The sequence below is a fragment of the Hyaena hyaena genome, unplaced genomic scaffold (assembly GCF_003009895.1).
Source record: "Hyaena hyaena isolate Hyena2069 unplaced genomic scaffold, ASM300989v1 scaffold_46, whole genome shotgun sequence".
NCBI lineage: Eukaryota > Metazoa > Chordata > Mammalia > Carnivora > Hyaenidae > Hyaena > Hyaena hyaena.
This window is the reverse complement of record NW_024080678.1, coordinates 3,980,822-4,003,572: the sequence shown is the minus strand read 5'-3', so window position 1 is coordinate 4,003,572 and position 22,751 is coordinate 3,980,822. Positions and strand designations below refer to the sequence as shown.

General features: G+C 39.9%; 1 protein-coding gene across 4 annotated transcripts in view; it reads left to right on the top strand.

Annotated features, from left to right (window-relative positions):
* The first annotated feature begins 2,009 nt into the window (after nucleotides 1–2,009).
* The window catches only part of RIC8B (RIC8 guanine nucleotide exchange factor B), a 100,534-nt gene continuing 79,792 nt past the window's right edge, over nucleotides 2,010–22,751 (top strand). For all 4 annotated transcript variants that reach the window (XR_005528147.1, XR_005528146.1, XM_039230453.1 and 1 more), the window contains exons 1-2: nucleotides 2,010–2,190; nucleotides 10,499–10,546. Coding sequence is in view for 2 of the 4 variants with exons in the window: in XM_039230453.1 (XP_039086384.1) it covers nucleotides 2,107–2,190; nucleotides 10,499–10,546 (132 nt within the window). In the remaining 2 variants the exon portion in view is untranslated. The remainder of the gene's footprint in view (nucleotides 2,191–10,498; nucleotides 10,547–22,751) is intronic.

Genomic DNA, 22,751 nt, shown 5'->3' with positions numbered 1-22,751 from the left:
GAGCATTGAGTCTGTTTGGATTCTCTCTCCTTCTCTTTTCTTATGCCCCTCTCCTCCACTCATGCCCTCTCTAAAAAATAAATGTTTTATAAACTGTTAAAAACAATTGCAAGATATTACTATTACCTAAGAAATGTAGACTAAGTGTACTTTTTCAAGAGATAGATTAAAATCTTTCTGGACACAGCACCTTCCCCAGTGCCTGGCTCAACAAATATGCTCAATGAATGTCTGCTGCATGAAAAGCATAATCCGCAGAAGACCCCAAAGCTCCATGAGCTTAGATTCCATATTTCTTTTTCTCTCCCAGAGCTAACACAGCATCTGACAGATGGAAGAACACAATAACTATCAGATGAAAAATTGTTATCCTCTCCAGTTCCCCTTCAGCACAGTAGACATGGGCAGAAGAGGCATCAAAGATGATTTCTGATACAGGCTGCTTGGACTGGAACTGGAAGTTATTTGGAAAATTCACCCACTCTCTAATAGCTTGGGAAAGCAAAAAAAGCAGCATAGACTCTTGAGTTCAAGTGCAGTTTCCAGATTGTTCAATCTTGGTAAATTAATCTATTAACCCCTCCGAGACTGTTTCCTGATCTTAAAAATGAGAATAGTACCAGCCCCATAGAGTTAAGCACTAGAATGGAAACTCTGTTAAGAGCAAGGACTTTGAGGCCCACTGTCTCTACACTGAACAGTACTGAGCTGTACCGAACAGTGCCAGACACAGCACAGGTTCTCAAATACTCATTCACTGACGTTGTGCGACTGGAGACGACACAGATAAAGTACGTAACAGAATGCTTGCACGTAGTAAACACTCAGCAAACGTGGACCTCTTCCATCTTCACTATCCCCATCACCACTACCATTACTAGTATATCAGCATTACGGGGCTGCTGGTTGGAGAGTAGCCACCTTTGGAGAAAGACCTGGATTCCAATCTAGTCTAATTCCCCATTTACCAGTTTTGTGACATAGGCCAGTATTACTTAACCTATGTTGGTTCCTTTGGTTCCAGAAAAATCTCCGCGTCGTGAGAATCAGACGCTATATGGCAACGACCTAACGCCGAATCGGGAGCCCCCGCGGCACGCGATACGTGGCAGCAACTATTAGGCAAACAAAAACAAAAACAAAAACAAAAAAAAGCAAAAATCCCTTTTCCGGATAACTGCCTGCAATTTCCCACATTACTGTAGCTGAATACATAACATTACCGCAAACAAGGGGGAGGAAGGAAAACATTTCAAAGAGACCGAAGCCGCCTAACAAGAAAAAGAGGGAATTAAACCGGTGTTTGACAGTTCCCACCAAGGGGTGCCAGTTTCCGCGACTGTCAACCTGTCCGACCAGCCAAGGCTGGAGCAGGACAACCAGCTCTGATAGGAACAGAATAGAGGCAGAGCAGACGCTTACACCCTCCCCCTAACGGTCTCTTGGCCGGCAGCCGCCGGCCTCTGGCTGCCGCGGGACTCCCGTTTCCGGCCTTGGCCGGACCACAGCTCCCAGCATGCCTTTGGCGGGAAGTCTTTTCCCGGGGGATGACTACTAATCCCGGCATGCCATTCGGCACTCCAGTAAATTAGATGGAAGAGTGGAATGACCCCAATGAGCGCAGGGAATTGTAGTCTGTGTAGCTGCGGGCTCTCGGAGGGGCGGGGAAGAGCCGGGGGGCTCTTGTCAGCTGAGGAGAATGATTCATAGAGGAGGGTCAGGAGAGAAGAGCAGTTCAGTCTGCGAAAGCCCACTTAAAAGGCTGAACTCTTCTGCGAGGGAGGGTGAGGCAGGAGAGTAAGCGAGGCCCCGGGCCTGACGCCGCCTCAGGCCGCTCGTCAGGCCTCCATCGAGTCCCGGGCCTGGTCGGGAGCGGCCGCGAGGCGCCGGTTGCTGGGGGACCGGTGACGTCGCGGGGTGAAAGTTGAGGGGCGGTGACGTCGGCCCTGCCCGGGCGGAGGCTGGCGGGTTGGAGGCAGGAGGGAGGGAGGGAAGGAGGGAAGGAAGGAAGCTGGGAACGAGCGAGCGAGCGGGGGCGCGAGGCGTTTACCTGGAGGCAGCGGCTTGGGCGCGCAGAGCGGCCGCGGCTCCCCCGCACCTGCGGCCATGGATGAGGAGCGCGCCCTCTACATCGTCCGGGCCGGCGAGGCGGGGGCTATCGAGCGGGTCCTGAGGGATTACAGCGATAAGGTAAAGCGCCCTGGCCCCGGGCGTGCGGTAGAGCACCGCCGGGCCGCCCTCGGGGCTTGCACATCGCATCCCTCCCAACCCCCCTCATTCCGGGGATGCGCGCTGCTCTCCCCAGAAAGCGTTTCCGGCTTGGGCATGCGTGTTTGTGCCCCCAGCCTTTCCCGTGCGTGCATCCTGCATCCCCCTGCCCCCACTCTGGCGCCCACTCCTCTGATTCCGGCCCAGCAGACTGTCCTACGGTCCTCCTCCCAAGCGTGCAAGTCACACCCCCACAATCCGTAGATGTGCGTCTGTGCCCTGTGCCCCACTCTTGGATGCATAAATGCACGCGAGGCTTCCTCACCTGTATAGCATGAAAATCCGAGTTTCCGTGCTTAAACACGGCTCTTGATACGCGTAAAACCCATCAGCCACGATGGCAGTTCTTTATATACCTATAGCACTCTACAGTTTTCAAAGCTTGAGGTCTCCTGTATGGTTTAACTTGATTCTCAGAGTGTTTGTAGGGTAGATGGTGTCATCTTCCCCATTTTATAGATGAGAAAACCGAGGGGCTAAGAACTGAAATCACGCCAAGGTCATGGACATACTATGCTGTACGTGGAGGGAGAGGGGAGATTCTGACTCCTCGTAATACCTGATTATTTGTAGCGCATTAACAGCTTTCCCGTCCATTATCTCATTTAATTTTGACAACAGTCCTATGAGGTTTTATCTTCCTTTTGCAACTGAGATTCTGTATCAGTTAAGTAACTTGCCCAAGGTCATACTTGTGAGCTGGGATTCCAACCTAGGTCTTCAAACCATTCACTGTTCTTTCCACTTTACAACTCTGCAGTAAAAAGGCATCTTGTTATAAATCCCAGCCACCTCTCTGAATGTTTCTCCAGGAACCGTTAGCTCGCCATTGCTTTTTCTTACCTGCTCCCTTCAAAAGATAGCATACCACACCTTTATTCTTCCATTTAGAAGACTACTTTATAGGGATGTCTGACTGCTCCTGTCTGTGAAAACAGCCTCAACACCCAGTCTCACCCCGGATACAGCATCGTCCTTCCTTTGACTTGCTTGTACTCAATAGTCTCCCCTGCTGTGTGTGCTGTGTGCCCACCACTGCGCTGTATTACCCTGTGCACGATGGACCTGCCAGTGGGCAGTTTCTGCCCTGCGTAGAGAAGATCCAAAAACAAGACACCTCCATCCCCATTTAATTGTCCCAACAACCCCGTGAGGAAAGTGGTGGTATTCCCCATGTCACAGATGACATTTAGGATCATGTTGCCACTGAGAGAGGGGGCTGGGGTTTGAATCCTGGCTTTCCAGTTGCTCTTTCTACAGTACTGTGCTACTTTCTTTGGGAGGGTGTATGGGTGGATTCAATTCTGTTCATATTTTAGCTCCTTCACTTTCTAATATGCTTTATTGTTGCATATCCGCCTAATTTAGGAGAAATTCATTTGATACACGGGTGTACATATTGTGGAGATTATATTCATTTAATTTGATTTGCACCTTCTTTCAAAAAAATATGTGAGGCAAGCTACAAACTAATGTTCAAAAGTAAGAAACAGTGTTGAATCAAGTAGTATTTATTTTGCAATTACTATATGCCAGATATCCAGCAATAAATAGGAACTTTCTTCTTTAGGGACAGGAGGAGGAAAAACCTCTAACAGATCTTACCACCTTCTTCAATATTCTTCCTCCCCTTTGTGACTAAACTGGTTAGAACTCCAGATTTGCTTCCTTGACTCTATCTCTTCCTCTCCTTGATCTCCCTCCGGGTTGGTTTCCACATAACCACTCCTGGCCAAGTGCTATCAGAGCTTAAGTCCTGGACATCTCCAGCTCCCGTTTCACATGGGAATGTTTTTAAAGTTGTAATGCCCAATGTATATTATTTAAGATGCTATTCCTGAAGTTCTTTTTGGGCCAAGCCTCAGAATGCTCTGACTTGATGCAAACCGGATCGGTCCGCTCCTTCAGAAAAGAGCTCTCATGTTTAACATTGATTATAGTAGGGCTAGTGTACAGAGAAAATAGCTGAGGTTCATGCTGGCAGTGAGGCTTTGCCCCTCAAGGCAAGAGAGACCTTGGAGGCAGATGAATAGGAAGGGAAGGTCTGATTGCAGTGGTCTGGCACTAAGAATGGGGAGGTGGAATTAAATTGCCTAGCTCTATGGGATATGAAGTCTGAGACCCTGAAAAAGTAGCTGAGCACTGTGCACTTCATTTTCTTTATCTGGAAAAATGGATTTGAGAAATGTTTCGAATGAGGGGTGATTGTGGGGCACTGAGGAGTCTAACCAAGAACAGAAATGAATGAGGTACAGAGAAAGTGATTGGGTCATTATTTGGGGGAGGAGGTTCTTTATTATACCTTATTTCTCTAATAAAGCTAGAACTTGAGACAGTTCTAGAAATATAGCATACACATTTGAGTAGGATATGTCAGTGTCTTGGACCATGTAAGAGGACTTTTTGCTTTCCATTTTGAGGTTGAGTTCTGACTCTGAGTTCATTCCACAGATTTTTGCAGAGGAGCATGTTTAATGGGCTGTTCCCTCAAGATAGTAGAAAGAAGGTAGAATTTAGAGTCAGATAAATCTTGGTTCAAATCTGCCTGTTATTGGCTTCATGACAATGGATAAGTTATTTAAAGCCTGGGTCATGGCTTCCTTATCTGTAAAATAGGGATAATATTACCTAACTTATTATGTAGCTTTAATTAAGTTTAATGCTGAACACTGAGCACAGGGCACGTAGGAAGTGTTTACTCAGAGTTATAGGTCTAATGATCCAGGTACTCAAGTGGTCTTGTGGCTGTAGCACAGGCTCTGGAGCCACACCCTGGCTCTGATCTTCAACTTAACCATCCATGTGGCCTAGGACAAGTTAACTTAACTTTGCTGTGCCTCAATTTCCTCACCTGTCAAACAGGGACAATAATAGTACCTACATCATAGGTTTGTTAGGATTAAATGAGTTATATGTCTAAAGCCCTTGAAACAGTGCCTGGCACTGAAGAAGAACCCATAACTGTTAGTTTAGAACAAAAAAGGCAGGAATTAAACATGTAGCACTGAGTTGATTTAGCCTGGTAAAAATAATTGGGGAGTATATTCCATTACTTCTTGTTTTCCTTGACCCTTACATTTTCTAATGGGCAGCGCAATACCAGGTACCGTGTTTAGAGCCACAGTTGCCTATCTGGCTGCAGGTAACAACATCTAATTTCTGTGTTACAGACACTGTAATTTTCAAGCCTTCTTGCTTCATTCAATGACCCTTGTTATCCTGGGAAGAGGGAAGATGTACCTATCCCAGAAACAATTAAACTTGTCTGTTTCTCAAGGGCATAATACAAGTTGACCCAGCATAGGAAAGTATTCGAAAACAAGTATGAAGAGTGGTTGATCTTTTCTATTTGTCTCAATTCACCTGTTAACCTTTATTGAGTGCTTTCTGTGTACTATGTATTGTCTATCCTAAGCACTTTCACATGTCACCACATCTAATCCTCTTACATTAAAACTTATGAGGGAGATAGAAGTATTCTCTTTTGCAAGGGAAATAGGAAACTGAGGTTCAGAAAGACAAAGTGACTATGAGCTCAAGGGCACATAACTAGAAGTGGCGGACCTAGTCTTTAGATTCCATATCTAGGGCTCATGTTGCCTTTACCCTCTCTGTTGTGTGTTTTTGAGCACAGAAGAGCAAAAGGTTTTCAGGACCAGAATGTTACTTTCTTTGGTTACTGTTGGGTCCTAATCACCTCCATTCTAATTATAGAATTAGCTGTTAATTATGGGAGATATGTATTGTTCTAGTCTAGGCTGTCCAAACTCCTCCTCCTCCTTCAGGGCTTGCTCTGATAAATATTTCATGGAGAGATTGGTTACCATCATTATGATTATTACAATAAACAGTAATCAAGGGCTCCGAGGTGTACAGTAGTATCTTAGTTCCTTGAATCACAGGCTATTTAGACTAGCAGGACTCTCAAAGGTATTTGGATATATTCCTTTCAGTTAATAGATGAAGAAACTGAGGCCTAGGGTCATCAACTATAATGAGAGCCAGAGAGATGGCTTAGCAGCCATAGAGGCCACCTGGGCATATGATTACCCTATAGCAAGCTCCAACAGGACTCCATTTCGGAAATGTGGCAAATTTATGACCAAATCGAAGGGAAGATTATTTCAGATACAGTCAGGTAGGTCTTCAAGAGGAGTCCTCTAAGAGAGGAAGATGACACTGATAGCAATGAGGTCTTCATTTATGTGCTAGAAGAACCTGATTGATCAGGACCTAATATTGAGACAGTTCTAGAAATATAGGCTACACATTTGAATAGGGTATGTAAATGTACTGGACCACGTAAGAGGACTTTTTGCTTTCCACTTCGAGGCTGAGTTCTGACTCTTTGAGCTCATTCCACACATTTTTGCACAGGAGCATGTTTAGTGAGCTGTTCTTTTGTTATACCTTGTTCTTGTTTCCAGATAGAAATTATATAACCTCAGTTACTGCTGTTTAGTTCTAGGAGTAAACCTCTATTTGTGAAATACAGCACAGCACATACACACACGCCACTCTAGTTAGGCTAATTCCCTTGTATCAGTACTGTTTGAGTGTATCTTTTGAAATATGAAATAACTCCTAGTTCTCTAATAGGTATTTGGCCAGATGCCACCTCATAGGCCATGCTATAATAACAAATAGTGGCCACTTACTGAACACCTGCTATGTGCAAGGTGCCATACATAAAAGATAAGGAAACTCTGACAGGTAGTAAAGTTGAATAACTTGACCAAGGTCACACTTTTAGTAAGCAGCTGGACTGGACTCAAAACCATTGCTGTCTGCCTCCTGAGCCTGAGCATTTTAGAGCCTACTCATAGGATATAAAAACCTATGGGGAGGAGTCCTTGTGAGTCTGGTGTGTCACTAAGCTGTTCCTAGTTCACTTGGTCTCTAAAATGAACAATGGTGTTACTTTTTGGTTTATATCTGACTTGTTGCTCCTGTTCATCTGGAAATTAAGCACATAAAGAAGGTGAGGTGGTTGACTGTTGGCTAGCAGTTCTATAAAGGTATTTATAGCCAGAAATGCTAGTTCCCCCTCCCTTCCCTTTCAGCCTCAGAAGGGGGAGAGAGTAAGGGTTAGAAGTACTGAATAGGTTAGGTATGACTTAAGTTGTATGAAAGAAACCAGCCTTAGAGAAGCCAACATCTTTGGATCCAAACAATCTTAGAGGGCTGAGCTTCTGAATAGATTGGCACATTCAAAATTCAATTTGTATTGCCTCACATGCCAGTATATTTTCTAATTAAATTAAGCCCTCATGCTAGTCAGGGCTTTGAAGGCTTTTCTTTCTTTTCTTTTCTTTCTTTTTTTTTTTTTTTTTTTTTTTGTAATGTTGTGGTTTTATGAGAGGATCAGCCTTGCATTTACAAGCAACAGAAAATTTAGTCCTTGATACTATTGTAAATTATCACCTTGAAAGATTAATTCTATGTAGAAACTGTTTAAAAGATATTTTTATAACTTAATGAAGGGCTTTCCAAAAGATGATTTATTTCTCTGTTCCTTTATCGTAGATGCCAGAAAAAGTTTAGGAGAACTACCATATTGGCAGCTAGGTTCATTTATTCCAGATAATTTATGGAATTAATATTTCACATATAATGGCAAAAAACTCATGACTTTTTTGGGGTTTAAGTGCAATATATTTTCATTTGTATTGGACTTTTACTAAACTTCAGTTTACAACTTTAGCCTGATGTTTGTTGTTTCTTTATCTTTCATCTAAAGTTAGTTTTTACTTAAACCTCAGGTCTATAAATTCCTTAGTTATAGCCTCCAGATTTACAACTTGTTTTCTTTCTTTCTTTCTTTCTTTCTTTCTTTCTTTCTTTCTTTCTCTCTCTCTCTTTCTCTCTTTCTTTCCTTCTCTTTCTTTCTTTCCTTATTCATTCATCTTTTATTTTAAAATTTTCCCTTAATTATAAAAATATTGTAGCAACAATGAGTTTTGTCAAAGAAATCACTAGAAATTCCACTGTATAGTTGCTTTTATTTTTTTTTAAGGTTTATTTATTTTGAGAGAGAGAGCATGCATGCATGTGCACGAGCAGGGGAGGGACAGAGAGAGAGGGGGAGAGAATCTGAAGCAGGCTTCATGCTGTCAGTGAGGAGCCCAATGTAGGGCCTGATCTCACTAACCATGAGGTCATGACCTGAGCCGAAATTCAGAGTCAGATGCTTAACCAACTGAGCCACTCAGGTGTCCCCAGTTGCTTTTATTTTTGTATTTTAACACTCAAGCCTTTAATGCATCCATATACTTAATGTAGGTACTGTCATTGTAGACATCTAGCTTGGCATTTATATTTTTCCAGTGATGCCATTATAAGTAATTTTCCATGTTGTTAACAGAGATTTTTAGTCATCTTTTTTTGTTGCAATATAATATTTTATCAGGTGGATGCATAGCAGTTTAACTCATCAGCGTCCTGTTGTTAGATATCCAGATTGTCTGTCTTTCTTCCATAATATTAGATAACACTGCAGTGAATATGCTTACATATATGACTTTTCTCTCCTTCTGGAAGATTTCATTAAGATAAATTCCTGGGAGTAGAAGTTCTGGGTGAAAGGATGTGAACATCTTCATGTTTCTTGTATGTGTTGCCAAATTACTTTCCCATTTAAAGTTTATGTCAATTTATACTGCTGCCAGCAATTTGCACCTGGATTGTTGATGCCCATTTCTTAGAAGGCTTTATGTCCTCAGTCTTGCTCTCCTTTGATCTGGCCTGAACAGCCCAAAATATTCTTCCAGAATGCTGTACTGTTCATACCTATCCCAGTCTTCCTTGGTCGCCTGTCACTTATCTGCCAGTTTAGGTATAAATTTTTAAATCCAGTCCTTCTAGCCACCTAACATCATCTATTTTAATTATTTCACAAACCATACGTGAAGCAGCCTCTCTTCAGTTTCTTCAAACAACCCTTCTTTTTTACCTCAAAGTCTTCCTTCTGACCATTTCTTATATTCAGAACCACTTCTCTGTCAGCATTTCTCCATCTCATTTAATTTCAAAACTTGATTCTTCTACAAAGCTGACAACACAGAACCATCTATAATGATGATATCTTTAATACTTTGTGTACTCAACTCTTGATGAGTTGCCAATAAATGCCCGTGTGGCCAATGAGAAAAAAAAAAAAAAAAAGGCAAAGATGTTCAGTGGAGATTTTTTAAAAGGAAAACACAGGATCCATAAGAGCACTACGTTCTCCTGAATAAAATTTGAGAAAAGAATGAGAAATTTTGTGCTCAGTTTTGGGTCCTATCACTGTTTCTGTGATTGTGGACAAGTCAACCTACTCCATCCTCTGTTTCAGCTACAGAGTGGAAAATACAGTGTTGCCAATCATTTCAGGAGAGTCATGACACTCACTTCACTTCCAGTTATTTTTTTTCTCAATATAATTGGCATCATAATCATTATAATCCTAATATTTACCGAGTGTTTACTATGTGCCAGGCATTGAAATGGTATATATATGTATTCGCTGTTTTAACCCTAATAGCAGCTTAGAGAACTAGCTACCCCCTCTATTCACATAAGAAATCCATTGACAGAGATTTTGTTACTTGCTCAGCTAGTTAGTAGTAGAGCCTTAATTTAAACCTTAATTCTTACAGAATTACTTTTCTGAGATATCAGTCTATCAGATCTCTTCCCTGTCTACAATTCCCTGATCATTTCTTACTGCATATGAACAAGAAAGTACAAACTGGGAAACATTCGTAGACCCTTCCAAGTTTCTATCCAATTTACTATTCCATTCTCCTCTTTCTCCACTTCCCCGTCCCCTCACATGTGTCCTATATTTCACTCTGGCAGAGCTGTTTATTTCACAAATAATATCATACCATTTCACACATCTGAGCCTTTGTTTCTGTCTCTAGAATGCTTTCCATTTACCTCCTGGCAAACTCCTATTCATCCCCCAAGGTCCAGTTCAGATGCTCTATACTCTATGCAAAGCATTCCAGATTTCCCTGGGTAGAGTTACTGGCTTGGTACTCTGTGTTCTTTTGTCTATTTTTCTGCTGTAGTCTTTCACACTGCTTTATAATGATTTGCTTACATGCCTATCTCTCTTCCGTTACTAGGAGTGTTGAAATACAATATGGAAAGGCAACATTTTTAGAAGACACCTTTTAAACATAGCCACAATTAAAACTCTATGTATTTAAAATAACATTGTTTCCCTTTTTTCCCCCCTCAGCATAGGGCTACTTTCAAATTTGAATCAACAGATGAAGATAAAAGAAAGGTAAGCCTTAATGTTACTCTGTGTGTATATATTGTTTGTATGTGTGTGTTTGTGTGGTATGTGTGTGTTTCATTCATGGACTTTCTAAACAGTGAACTTGTTTTTATCTGATGATTGTTTAGTTTTTGGTTTCCTTTCGGTTTGTTTTTAGGAACTCTGAGAAGAAGACAAGTATCAGGGTTAGTATGGATTACACACAACTTTCTCCTGTTCTGTCTCCACAGGACCATTATGCTTGCATAAATCAGGGGAATGGGAACAGTTCAAAGGGGACTCTCCCCATATCTTCTCACCTTCAGAGCTTGAATTTATTTGGTGATAGACCTGTAGGCTGCCCAAAATGTGTTGTTGATGTTGTGAAACTTGGCTTTGGCTTAAGTTTTGGGAAAGCAGCTGTTGATGCTGCTGCCCCTCAGCTACATGTTGCTCCTTGTACTGGCAGTTACGTATGTTGTCAGCAAGTGTCTTGGTCACTGACTTCACAGGCATAGAGAAAAATGGGAGTCAAGAGACTTACAGTAGACTTTCTTATAAGAAAGGGTACATCTGAGACATGGCCATGTAATGTCATGTGTGCCTGTTGGGGTTGCCTGTGGTTGCTTTACTTAGCTGATTAGGGCATGATACTAAAGGAGAAGGCTACCAGCTCCCCTGAGCATTTTGCTCAGACCCATACATCTATCCCTGGCCTTACAAATGTCAAGACCAAGTGAGAGGGCACAACTGAACCAGTGTAAACCTGTCACTGCTGCTGAAAAAATAGCTTAAATCCAGTATTTTGCCAGAAGTGGTTTGATAATGCCTTGAAACCATCCCTTTATTTTACCTCCACCTCTATCTAATGTCTACATTTTGCTCATTTTATCTCTTAAGATTCCTTTAGTCCATTCTCTCCTTAATCTCTGCCCTAATTCAAGCCTTCATCTGAGTTCTGTACCAGTTTCCTGACTGTTCTTTTTCTAGTTCTATGCCCTTTCAGTCCATTGTCCATTGTAACTCTTCTTTTTACCTGGTTAATTTCTACTGAGCTCTAGGAGCACCTCCTTCAGGAAGCTTCCTCTAGCATTCTTTCAGGGTTAGGTAGCTCTCTTCAGTATTCCCATAAAATTTTATGTATATTTCTAACACTATACTTATACATTGCCAATATACAGTTATATATTGAGGTTTCTCATTGTTAGACCCTGCAAACACTAATGATAGATATTATTATGTAACTTTGTATCCTTGTCATCTAGAGTGCCCAGCACATAATAGGTACTCAAAAAGTATTGAATGAGTGACATGGGTTATAAACTTTCGAGTTTAAACAGTTTCTTTTGGATTTGAACAATGCAAACAAGACTAGAGTACATTGTAGAAAGGATTCTCAACTAGTTATATGCTCTTTGGAGAGTGTTTTCAAGATAGGTCTCCTCAGGCCTGACCCCTTAATCTCCTAAATCAGAATATGGGAGGTGGAATCCAACCATGTGTATTTTAATAAATGATCTTCAGAAAATGGGTACTCACATTTGGTGGGAGTACAAAATGGCCATAATCCCTGTGGAACACAAACTGGCACTATCTACCAAAATAACAGATGCATTTTGCCCTTTGACCAAGCAATGTCACTTTTAGAAATCTATTTTGTGGATAGGATGAACCCAAGTAAACAAAGCTTCATCAAAGCACTCTAGCAAATGATTAGAAGCAAACAAGTCTCCAGCAATTTGGGAGTATTTGAAGAAACTAGAGTGCATCTACATAATGGAATACTATGAGGTAGGAAAGAGGGAGAAGGAGAGGGAGAAGGAGAGAGATAGACAGGTATGTGCTAATGGGAGAGAGACTTAAGTGGGGTGGGGGGAAAGGAGCAAAATGTCAACGTACTTTTTGACGCACTCATGATAGGTATTTAGGTGAGGGAGGCAGCTACTGTTTTTATTTGGAAGAATCCATACTCTATATCTATTGATTCATTGTGCCTCGGGGCTCTGACACTAGAATCTTTGATAGTACTTTTACTGGTCTAAATAAGTACATTAAGGGGCACCTGGGTCACTCAGTCATTAAGCATCCAACTCTTGATTTCAGCTCAGGTCATGATCTCAGGGTTTGTGAGATTGAGCCTCAAGTCAGGCTGTGTGCTGATAGTGTGGAACCTGCTTGGGATTCATTCTCTCTCTCTCTCTCTCTCTCTCTCTCTCTCTCTCTCTCNTCCCTATTTCTCAGCCCCTCCCATTCCTGTGCATGTGTGTCAGGGTTGGGGACACTCTCTCAAAATAAATAAATAAACTTTTAGACAGGGTTTCCCCTCACTCCATATAAGTTTGAGTTGAGGGAGAATAATTTCCCACACAGTTGTTAATAAAGCATGTGTATTTTCTGTAACATACTAGCAAAACCTACCATTTCAAAGTTTTATCTTTTACTGCATGCTAGGTCTTTGGAGGCAGTAACTCCTGTACTCCTGTTATTTGCAGTGGTAGTGTATACATTTCTGCTTCCTTGGAGGTCTGATATAAACAAATGCAATTAGGGACCTAGCTAGCTATCTTATTAATGGCAAAGCATAGGCAAACAAAATAACTTTAGTCTCCAAGGGTTAAATCATTAGTGACTCTTTCATGTTTAAGGTCCTAAAAACTTGAAATGCTCTAAAGGATTCACATCCTAACAGCTTTTTAGGTTTTCAGGGTAGAGACATAGACTAGTAGGCATGTCTCCACATTAAACCTAGTCTGAAAATAAGAGGAACTCAAGTTACTGTCCAATTTGTTTTGCTGCCCTAGTCTCTTTTCCTCTTTCCTCAACATGTCTCTGGAGCCTTATGCTAGCAGCTCCATGGTAATAGCAGCACCCCTTTCAGTAAACTACAGGTGCTGTCTTTCTGAAAAATGCAGTGCCTTTCTTCTGAAAACTTTTATGACAACTTAGAAGTATATGTAAGGGAACAGACAGAGCCTCTAAAAAAAAAAAAAAACTTGATTATACTGAACTCTTTTGGAAATGGTTATATATTAATGATTCTTAGCCCTAATTGCTAACACTTATGTAGTGTTTTGCATTTTTACAAAGATTTGCTTTGCACTAGTGCTATAAGTATGGTGTGAATATCACCATTCCTATTTTATGGATAAGAAACTGAGGTTCACATTAATGACAACTTGCTAACCCTCACGTGACTAGTAAGTGGTGGGTCCTCAAATAGAGAATAGATTTTCTGACTGTATATTTAAGAAGGTTTGAAATTATGACTCAGTAGCTTGTTTTCTCTCTTCATTGCATGAGATAACTAGACTTAAATTGGAAAATAGCAAAGAAAATTAGCAAAAAGGAGTGCTTAAGTTTTTCCAGAGAAGTAAAGTCAGACACAGCTGTTAGATTTTACATATAATGCAAATAGTTCCAGGTGCATGTGGATCATTGTATATTTGGATATAGGCACCTGTGCTTATTGAAGTATTTGCATTACATTCTCTGCCTCTAGGCTGTGGTTGTTTATCTGCACATAAACAAATATATCAATCATGTAAATAGGTAGGATGGGGGGAAGTATGATGAATAATCTGAAATTTACATCAGAGGAAATGAAAACTCTTTTTTTAAATTTTTTTTAAATGTTTTATTTATTTCTGAGAGAGAGAGAGCGTGAGGAGGGGAGGGTCAGAGAAAGAGGGAGACACAGAATCCAAAACAGGCTCCAGGCTCTGAGCTGGCTGTCAGCACAGAGCCCGACGTGGGGCTCGAACCCACTAGCCGTAAGATCATGACCTGAGCCGAAGTCGGATACCCAACTGACTGAGCCACCCAGGCGCCCCCCTTTTTTAAAAAAAATTTTTTTAATGTGAAAACTCTTATATTGGCTTCTAAAACAGCTGATCTCAAGACCAATAGTGCTAATTGCAATAAATGTTGAAAAATACATGTCATAAAATGAGTAAAAGACTTGCAGCTCTTTTACCTATAAGATAAGAATACAGCTATATCAAATGTGGAAAACCTCAGTTGTTGTCTGAGATAATTCTTTGTGTATATAGTGATTTTCCTTAAAGGAGTGAAGTTAAAAATAGCCAAATTTCAAGCATTTATCTCATTATCTTTAAATTCACATGGATAAGCCCATTTTCTGTAATGGCAGAGAATAATTGCTGAGTTGAGAACTCTTTGAGAATAAGAACTCTGGCTTAGTTTTGTTTATATTTTCAGCCCCCAACACTGCATGTGGCATAAAATAGACACCTATAGTAAGCACCTGTTAAATAAATGGAGGGAACTTGGAGATTGAGTGGAGGCTAGAATTCCCATTATGTATACAATATTGTTTGACTTTGAATTTGAAGTTCTCTTATACAGCAGAATCTTAATGTAATATTTACATGGAAAAAATGGATATAAAAGTATTCATACAGGATGATCACAGTCATGTAAAAGTAATAAAAACTGTTCAAAGAAAAATGACTGTAAAGAAGTTTGCTAGGGGCGCCTGGGTGGCTCAGTTGGTTAAGCGTCCAACCTCGGCTCAGGTCACGATCTCATGGTTCCTGGGTTCGAAACCCATGTCAGGCTCTATGCTAACAGCTCAGAACCTGGAGCCTGCTTCAGATTCTGTGTCTCCTCTCTCTGCCCCTCCCCTGCTCATGCTCTGTCTCTCAAAAATAAATAAGCACTAAAAAAAAAAAAAAAAAAATTGCTAAATGGTAGTTATCTGAATATTATTATTATAGATGACATTTTTCTTTCCCTGTTCTGTATTTTAAACTTTTCTATTATAAGTTATAATGGTTTAAGAAGATGATAATTACAGGAGTGCCTGGGTGGCTCAGTTGGTTAAGTGTCTGACTTTGGCTCAGGTCATGATATTGCAGTCTGTGGGTTTAAGCCCTGCATCAGGCTCTGTGCTGACAGCTCAGAGCCTGGAGCCTGTTTCAGATTCTGTGTCTCCCTCTCTCTCTGCCCCTTCCCCGCTCACACTGTGTCTCTCTCTCTCAAAAATAAACATTTTAAAAAAACGTGATAATTATATATATGTTCTTCTATAGTAATGTGATTAGTGGCATAAGTAAATACCAATACTTTTTTTTTAATTCATTTATTTTCTATAAAATTGAGCATTCTTGATTATCTTATATATTCCTTTGGTGGGGAACATAAAAAATGTTACTGATTTGGAAATAATATTACTTGTGGAGCCAGTTTATGGTATGAAATAAATTTTTATGAACACGAAAGTTTATTCCATCATTTGAAATTTTCTTCTTTTTACTTCACCCACCCCAGACTTGGATGTACTTGGCATATTAGTAGAGATCTCTGTAGTCCACAAATATTTTTTCAGTAATTCCTGTGTGCCAAGTCCTGTGTTAGACCTTGGTTGCTAAATTGGCTACTTGCCTATGGTATGTGGCTTGGCGCTTTCTCAGCTACAGATGCATACTGAAGATTGCCATTGTAGATTCTAGAAAATGAATGGGTAAATTTCCATATTAGAGTCCCCTAAAGAAAATGTACCAGGATAGGACCAGCAGTTCTATACTGTGAATCCATGCTTAGGAATGGCTCAAGGCATGGATGCTTGTTTTGAAAGCTCTTTACACTTATTTTAGTTACTTGAAATTGTTAAACTCCTCAATTTTCACTAAAACAGAATGAGCTTTGTATGCCTTGTAAATTTGATTTCTCACCTTAGGGAATGCTTTGATACATAATGCAAGCACAGTTCTTATTTAGAAGACAGTAACTTTAAAAATAATCATTTTCAACATGTTGATTTCTTTAAAACACTCTCTCACACACACAACCAGAAGCATCCTAAAACTTTTCAAAGTTCCTCTGCAGCTGGGATCTGACATAAAACGTGACCAGAAGGGCTGAATTGTATCACAGACCAGGGTGAATGCCTCATAGTGGTTCAAAATAATTTAAACTTCTTTTCAGACTCCTTTTTTTTTTTTTTAATTTTAGATGTTTGCCAAGGCTTTGAGAGACTAAATGTAGGGAGAAAGAACAAAACAGCTCTTCTGACTTAGCGAGCCATAGATGTGGCAGCTCATACATGACCTTTGGATCATTTTTTAGGATTTCTTTCTCAGAATAATGATAGTATCTCCAATTTGTACTTAAGAGTTTCAGATTCACTTTCTCATAAAAAAAAGAAAGAAAACAACAGCTCATCAAGAAGTTCCACTTCCAGCCATGACCATGGGAAGAGTTCTACAGACCCCTTCCCACTAAAATGGGTGAAAATTATTTTTTAATAGTTTTTATTTATTTTTGAGACAGACAAAGCATGAGCTGGGGGCGGGGGCGGGGGGGGGGGCGGGATGTGGCAGAGAGATAGGGAGACACAGAATCTGAAGCAGGCTCCATGCTCTGAGCTCCCAGTACAGAACCCGATGCAGGGCTCAAACCCACAAACCATGAGATCATGACCTGAGCTGAAGTTGGACATTTAACCGACTGAGCCACCCAGGCACCCCGAAGATTATTTTTTTAAAAAAACAACCATTTAAAGTCCTTGGAACTAGTCCACAGAGCATACAATCAATGAAGAAATATTTGGTCAAGAAAATCTACTACAACTTAGTAAGTGAAAGTCTGTGGTATTTGAACTGAGACCTGCTCCTTCCCTCCCTCCTATTAGCTGAGCAAGATGGAAACTGTTCTCTAAACTGTTGCATTCAAGAACATAGAGCTCCATCTTTCCTCCTTTCTCAGGTGGAATGCTGTCTTCCCAGCAGGGATGTAAGATCAGCATTTCTCATCCTACCCCGGCTACCTGTTGCTGAGACTAAATTCTAGGTGAGGGCGGCTGAGAGGTAGGGTCCCCCCTCCTTTCACCCAGCCCACACTCAGGGGACAGAGGCTATACCATGGATATGGCACCACTGAAAATAAAGGACCCCCATTTGCTCTTTCCCTTGGCTTGTGGGATGTAGATTCTACTCTGGGAGAGGCAAGCTGAGGCTATCTGGGGCTGCTGTTCCCCTATACCCTCAAATCAAGCTCCCAAGGAGGTGTCACCCAGAGAAAAGCATGACATTGTCTTTGCCCAAGCATCAGAACCAGGTCTCCAAAATTTTGCCCAGAGGAACAAACAGATCTTATAATAGAGATCTCTGAATCTCTCCCCAAAGGAACCAACATCATTTGCAGTAGAGTGTGAAGTTCATGCCTGAGGGTGCAGGTTGCAGAGAAAGAAGGAGCTGGAGGGAGATTGATAGATTGATTCATTGGACTGGCTTGATTGATTCATCTTCTGGCTAACCAGAAGATGGGCTAGTTTGCTAGAGAGAAAAGGAGAAAGAGACAGCAGGGAGGAACCCTCCTGTGGTTAGAACAAATCTTAAATGCTGACCTCAGAGACTATCCCTTCAAAGGAGCCCTAATAGATTGGCTCAGTTTGTGGAACAATTTATGCCCAGGACATTGTTGAAGACAGTAGATCAATTGGCTGGTAGTTAGTGGAACTTAACAGCTGGGTGTGGTCAGGAAAAGAGAAGGTCAAAGAGAGGACAGCCAAAGCCACTGTCATTTTAGGATGACTGTGGCATAACCAAGGGTGAGCCCCTAGAAGAGCAACATCTGTAGAGAAGAATGGGAAGAATATACTTAACTAAAATAATTCATCCAGCCACTGAGCAAATAAGCAAATAACAATAGCAGGTCTTGGAGGGTATGGGCAGTAACCAGTGTTGCTACTATATATTATATAAAATATCCAGTTTCCCAGAAAAATCTGAGGCATGTGAAGAAACAGGAAAGAATGACCTACACACTGGGGAAAAAGCAGGTGACAGAAACTGAGAATGACCAGATGTTGGGTTTAATAGATAAAGACTTAAAGGTAGCCATTATACTTATATTCAGAGAACTAAAGGAGGCCATGATTTAAAAATAATGCAAGGGTTGATGACAATGTCACATCAAATGAAGAATATCAGTACAAAGATAGAAATTGTTAAAAGGAAATTGTTAAAGGAAAAAGAAGAACCAAATGGAAATTTGAGTTGAAAGGTACAATAAAGTACAATAACTGCCATAAAAATTCACTAACGAAGCTCAACATTTGGGTGAAGCTGTCGGAAGAAAGAATAAACAAACTTGGAAATTAGATCAATAGAGTGTATACAGGTAAAGAACAAAAGAACAGGTAAAGAGAAAAGATAATAAGGAAAAGTAAAGAAAGATTCAGAGAAATATGGGACATTAATGTAACAACAGATACATGATGGAAGGAAGTACCAGAAGGAGAGCAGAGAGAGAACAAAGAAAAAATATTGAAAGAAATGATGGCTGAAAACTTCCCAAATTTTTTGGAAAACAACCTACACATACAGGAAGCTTAATAATTCTGAGCACGATAAAGTCAAAAGACATCCATAAACAGGTACATCATAGTAAAAATACTAAAAGCCAAAGACAAGGAGAAAATCTTGAAAGCAACAAGAGAAAAAGGACTCCTCATTTACAGGGGAACCTCTACAAAACATATAGCTCACTTCTCAAAAACCCGTAAGCCAGAAGCAGTGGGATAACACATTCAAATAGTTCAAATTAGAAACCTTGGCCAAGAATTCTGTTACCAACAGAGCTTTCTTTTAATAATGCAAGGGAAATAAAGACATTTCCAGATAAATGAAAAACTGAAAGAATTTGTTCCAGACCCACCTTACAAGAATACCAAAAGTTCTTTAGAGGGAAAACAGATGATCCCAAACTGCAATTTGAGTTTACAGGAAGAAACAAAAAGCACTGGTAAAGATAATTATGTAATTGTAAAAGACAGTATAAGTGTATATATTTCTCCTTTCTTAACTGATTTTAAAAGCATTTATATAAACAATATGTATATAATGTATTGTTGAGCCAGTAACATACAGAAATGTAACACATTTGTGAAAACAGCACAAAGGTGGATGAGAGCAAAGCTGTATTAGACTAAGGAAGTGATTCTAGATAGTAATTCAGATCCTCAAGAACAAATCAAGAGAATCAGAAATGATAAGTATTAATGCTAATATAACAAAAGCTGTAAGTATATGCTTATTTTCCTTTCTCCCCAGGATGTTTAAAAGACAAAATTATATAAAGTAATAGTTATCGTAATGTACTGTTGGATTTGCAACGTTCATAAATATATATAACAGTAATGCCACAAAAGGGAAAGGAATAGCATCATATAGAAATAATGTTTCTATATCTCACTGGAATTAAGTTAATATTAATCTGGAGCTGATTCTGATAAGATGTATATGTTAACTAAGCCCTAGAGCAACAACTAAGGAAACTCTGACTCAGGAAATAACTCAGTTATTTGGAAAACTACAAAGGGTTGTTCAAAGAAGTTAAATAAAATCTAAATAAATGAGAAGACATCTCATGCCCATGGATTGGAAAACTGACTTTTGCTAAAATGGCAGTATTTCCCATATTGATCTACAGATTTAATGCATTACCTTTTAGAATCCCAGGTAGTTTCTTTGTAGAAATTGACAGGCCAATTCTAAGATTCGTAATGAATTGAAAGGGATTCAGAATAGCCAGAATAAGCATGAACAAACCTGGCTCACAATTCCTGATTTCAAAATGTACTACCAAGCAACAGTATTCAAGACAGTGTGATACTGGCATGAGGCTAGATTAAATATGAATATATGTATATAGATGTAGATCAATGAAATAGTATCGAGAGCCCAGAAATAAACCATTGTGTCTCTGGTCAACCAATTTTTGACAAGGGTGCCAAGACCATTCAATGGGGGAAAGAACAGTCATTTAACAAATGATGCTGTGACAGCTAGTTAGTCCCATATAAAAGAATGCAGTTAAAACTTTGCCTCACACTGTATACAAAAGTTAACTCATTTGAGGTGCCTGGGTGGCTAGCTGGTTAAGTGTCCAACTCTTGATTTCTGCTCAGGTCATGATCTCATAATTGTGAGATCGAGCTCTATGTCGGGCTCGCACTGGGCATGGAGCCTGCTTGGGATTCTCTGCCTCCCTCTCTCTCTGCCCCTCCCCTGCTTGCACTTTCTTTCTCTCTCAAAATAAATATATAAATGTTAAAAAAGAAAAAGAAAAGAAAAGAAAGTGAAAAGACAAACTACAGGATGGGAGATAATATTTTCAAATCATATTTCCAGTAAAAGTCTTGTATCTAGACACTATATAAAGAACTCAATAATAAAGAGACAACCCATTCAAAATGGGCAAAGGATCTAAATAGATACTTCCCCAAAGATATGCAATTGCCAGTAAACATATGAAATGATTACCCGGCACCATTAATCATTAGGGAAATGCAAATTAAAGCCACAGTGAGATTAAAGTTCACACTCACTGGTATGGCTAGAATAAAAAATCAGATAATAACAAGTGTTGGCAAGGATGTGGAGAAAGCACAATCCTCATACCTTATTGGTGGGAATGTAAAATTGTGCAGCCATTTTGGAAAACAATCTAGCAGGCCCTCAAAAGGTTAAACTCAACAATTGTACTCCTACATATCTACCCAAAAGAAATGAAGATATATGCCTACACAAAAACTTATATGTGAATGTTTACAGTAGCATTATTCATAATAGCTTAAAGGTAGAAATAACCCAAATATCTATTGATTTGTAAATGAATAAATAAAACATGTTAACCATACAATGAAATACTATTCTGCTGAAAAATAAGGAATAAAGTAATTGATAAGTGCTACAACACGGATAAACCTTGAATCCGTTACGCAAAGTGAAAGAAGCCAGACACAAAGGCCACAGAATATATGATTCCATTTATATGAAATGTCTAAAATAAGCAGACCCATAGAATCAGAGAGTAGATTGGTTGTTGCCTAGAGGCTAGTGGGAGAGGGGAATGGAGAGTTACTACTGATGAGTACTGGATTTCTTTTGGGGGTATTGAGAATGTTCTGAAATTAGACAGTGATGACAGTGGTCATGTAAGTGTGAATATACTAAAAACCAATGAGTATATGCTTTTAACAGGGTGAATTTTATGATATGTGAATTATATCCTAGTAAAGCTTGTTATTAAATACAATAGGTAACATACCATCATCATTCCAAGCAGTGTATAAATATTAACACATTTAACCCTCACAGCAAGACTATAAATTAGGTACTGTTTTTTGCTTTACATATGAGGAAACTAAGACATACAGATAATGACTTGCGTAAACCAGTGAACTCTGAGGTTGTGATTCAAGCCCATGCCATCTGGCTCCACAGACCCTGTGCTACACCATACTGTCACTCATTAATAATTGAATCAACCTGTTGTACAATTTATAAATTGATTCTATTCATTTTATGATTTTAGGCATCTAAAATTTGAGACTTGATGCAGAGTATAAACAAAACTTTGACATTGAGCTAATTATCAGTGTTGACAGTAAACAGAAGAGCATGCTTTGCAGTGTGACTACGTGGGATAGCCAGTGAGGATACGTAGTGTCGGCTGTCCATAAGCAGTGCCGTACTTGACCATAGTAGCGAGGCATGTTGCAGAATTTTTTTAGATTCCTCTGATTATTTTTTTATTTTTCTCACCATTTATCTCTTTTCTTCCTTACAAAGTTTGATCATGTACTAAGGAAAGGAGAGAACATGTATGTATATCTTTGACAGTTAAAAACTCTTAGGGACATGAAGAGTTACTGACTGTACAGACATCTCTAGTGTTCCCATTTTCCCCATTTATAGATGAAAAACTGAGAAGTTGACTTACCCAAGGTCACAATTAATGAATGAAAGAGCTAGGATTCAGCCCAGGCCCTCTGTCTCTTTTTCTGCCTTCAGGGATCATATTTGCAGGGAATTCACAGAGAACTCACAGTGTAGTAAAGGACACCAAATATCTTCCAGTACAGTGATTCCTTCTAAGGTATCTTGCACCAAGGGACATCACACTCTGAAATATTTGCAGTAATGAGAAGCTCACAGCAGCCACTCTGTTGTCAGATAGCTTTAATTAGAAAGCTTTTACTCGTATGAACTCTTAAGTCAGTTTTGATTGATCCTCCAACCTCACCCATATCCCTCTCTGTCTCTACCTTTGTCCACTGTTTGGCTTGTTTTCCTACCTTCTTTCTGCCACTCCCATCTCTGTCATTCCCCCCTCTCCCCACTTACTGCCTAACACTCATATTTATCAAAAAGCTTTCTCTGGCTGAATTCTCTATAGTTTATTCCTTTAGTCTTTTAGTATACAC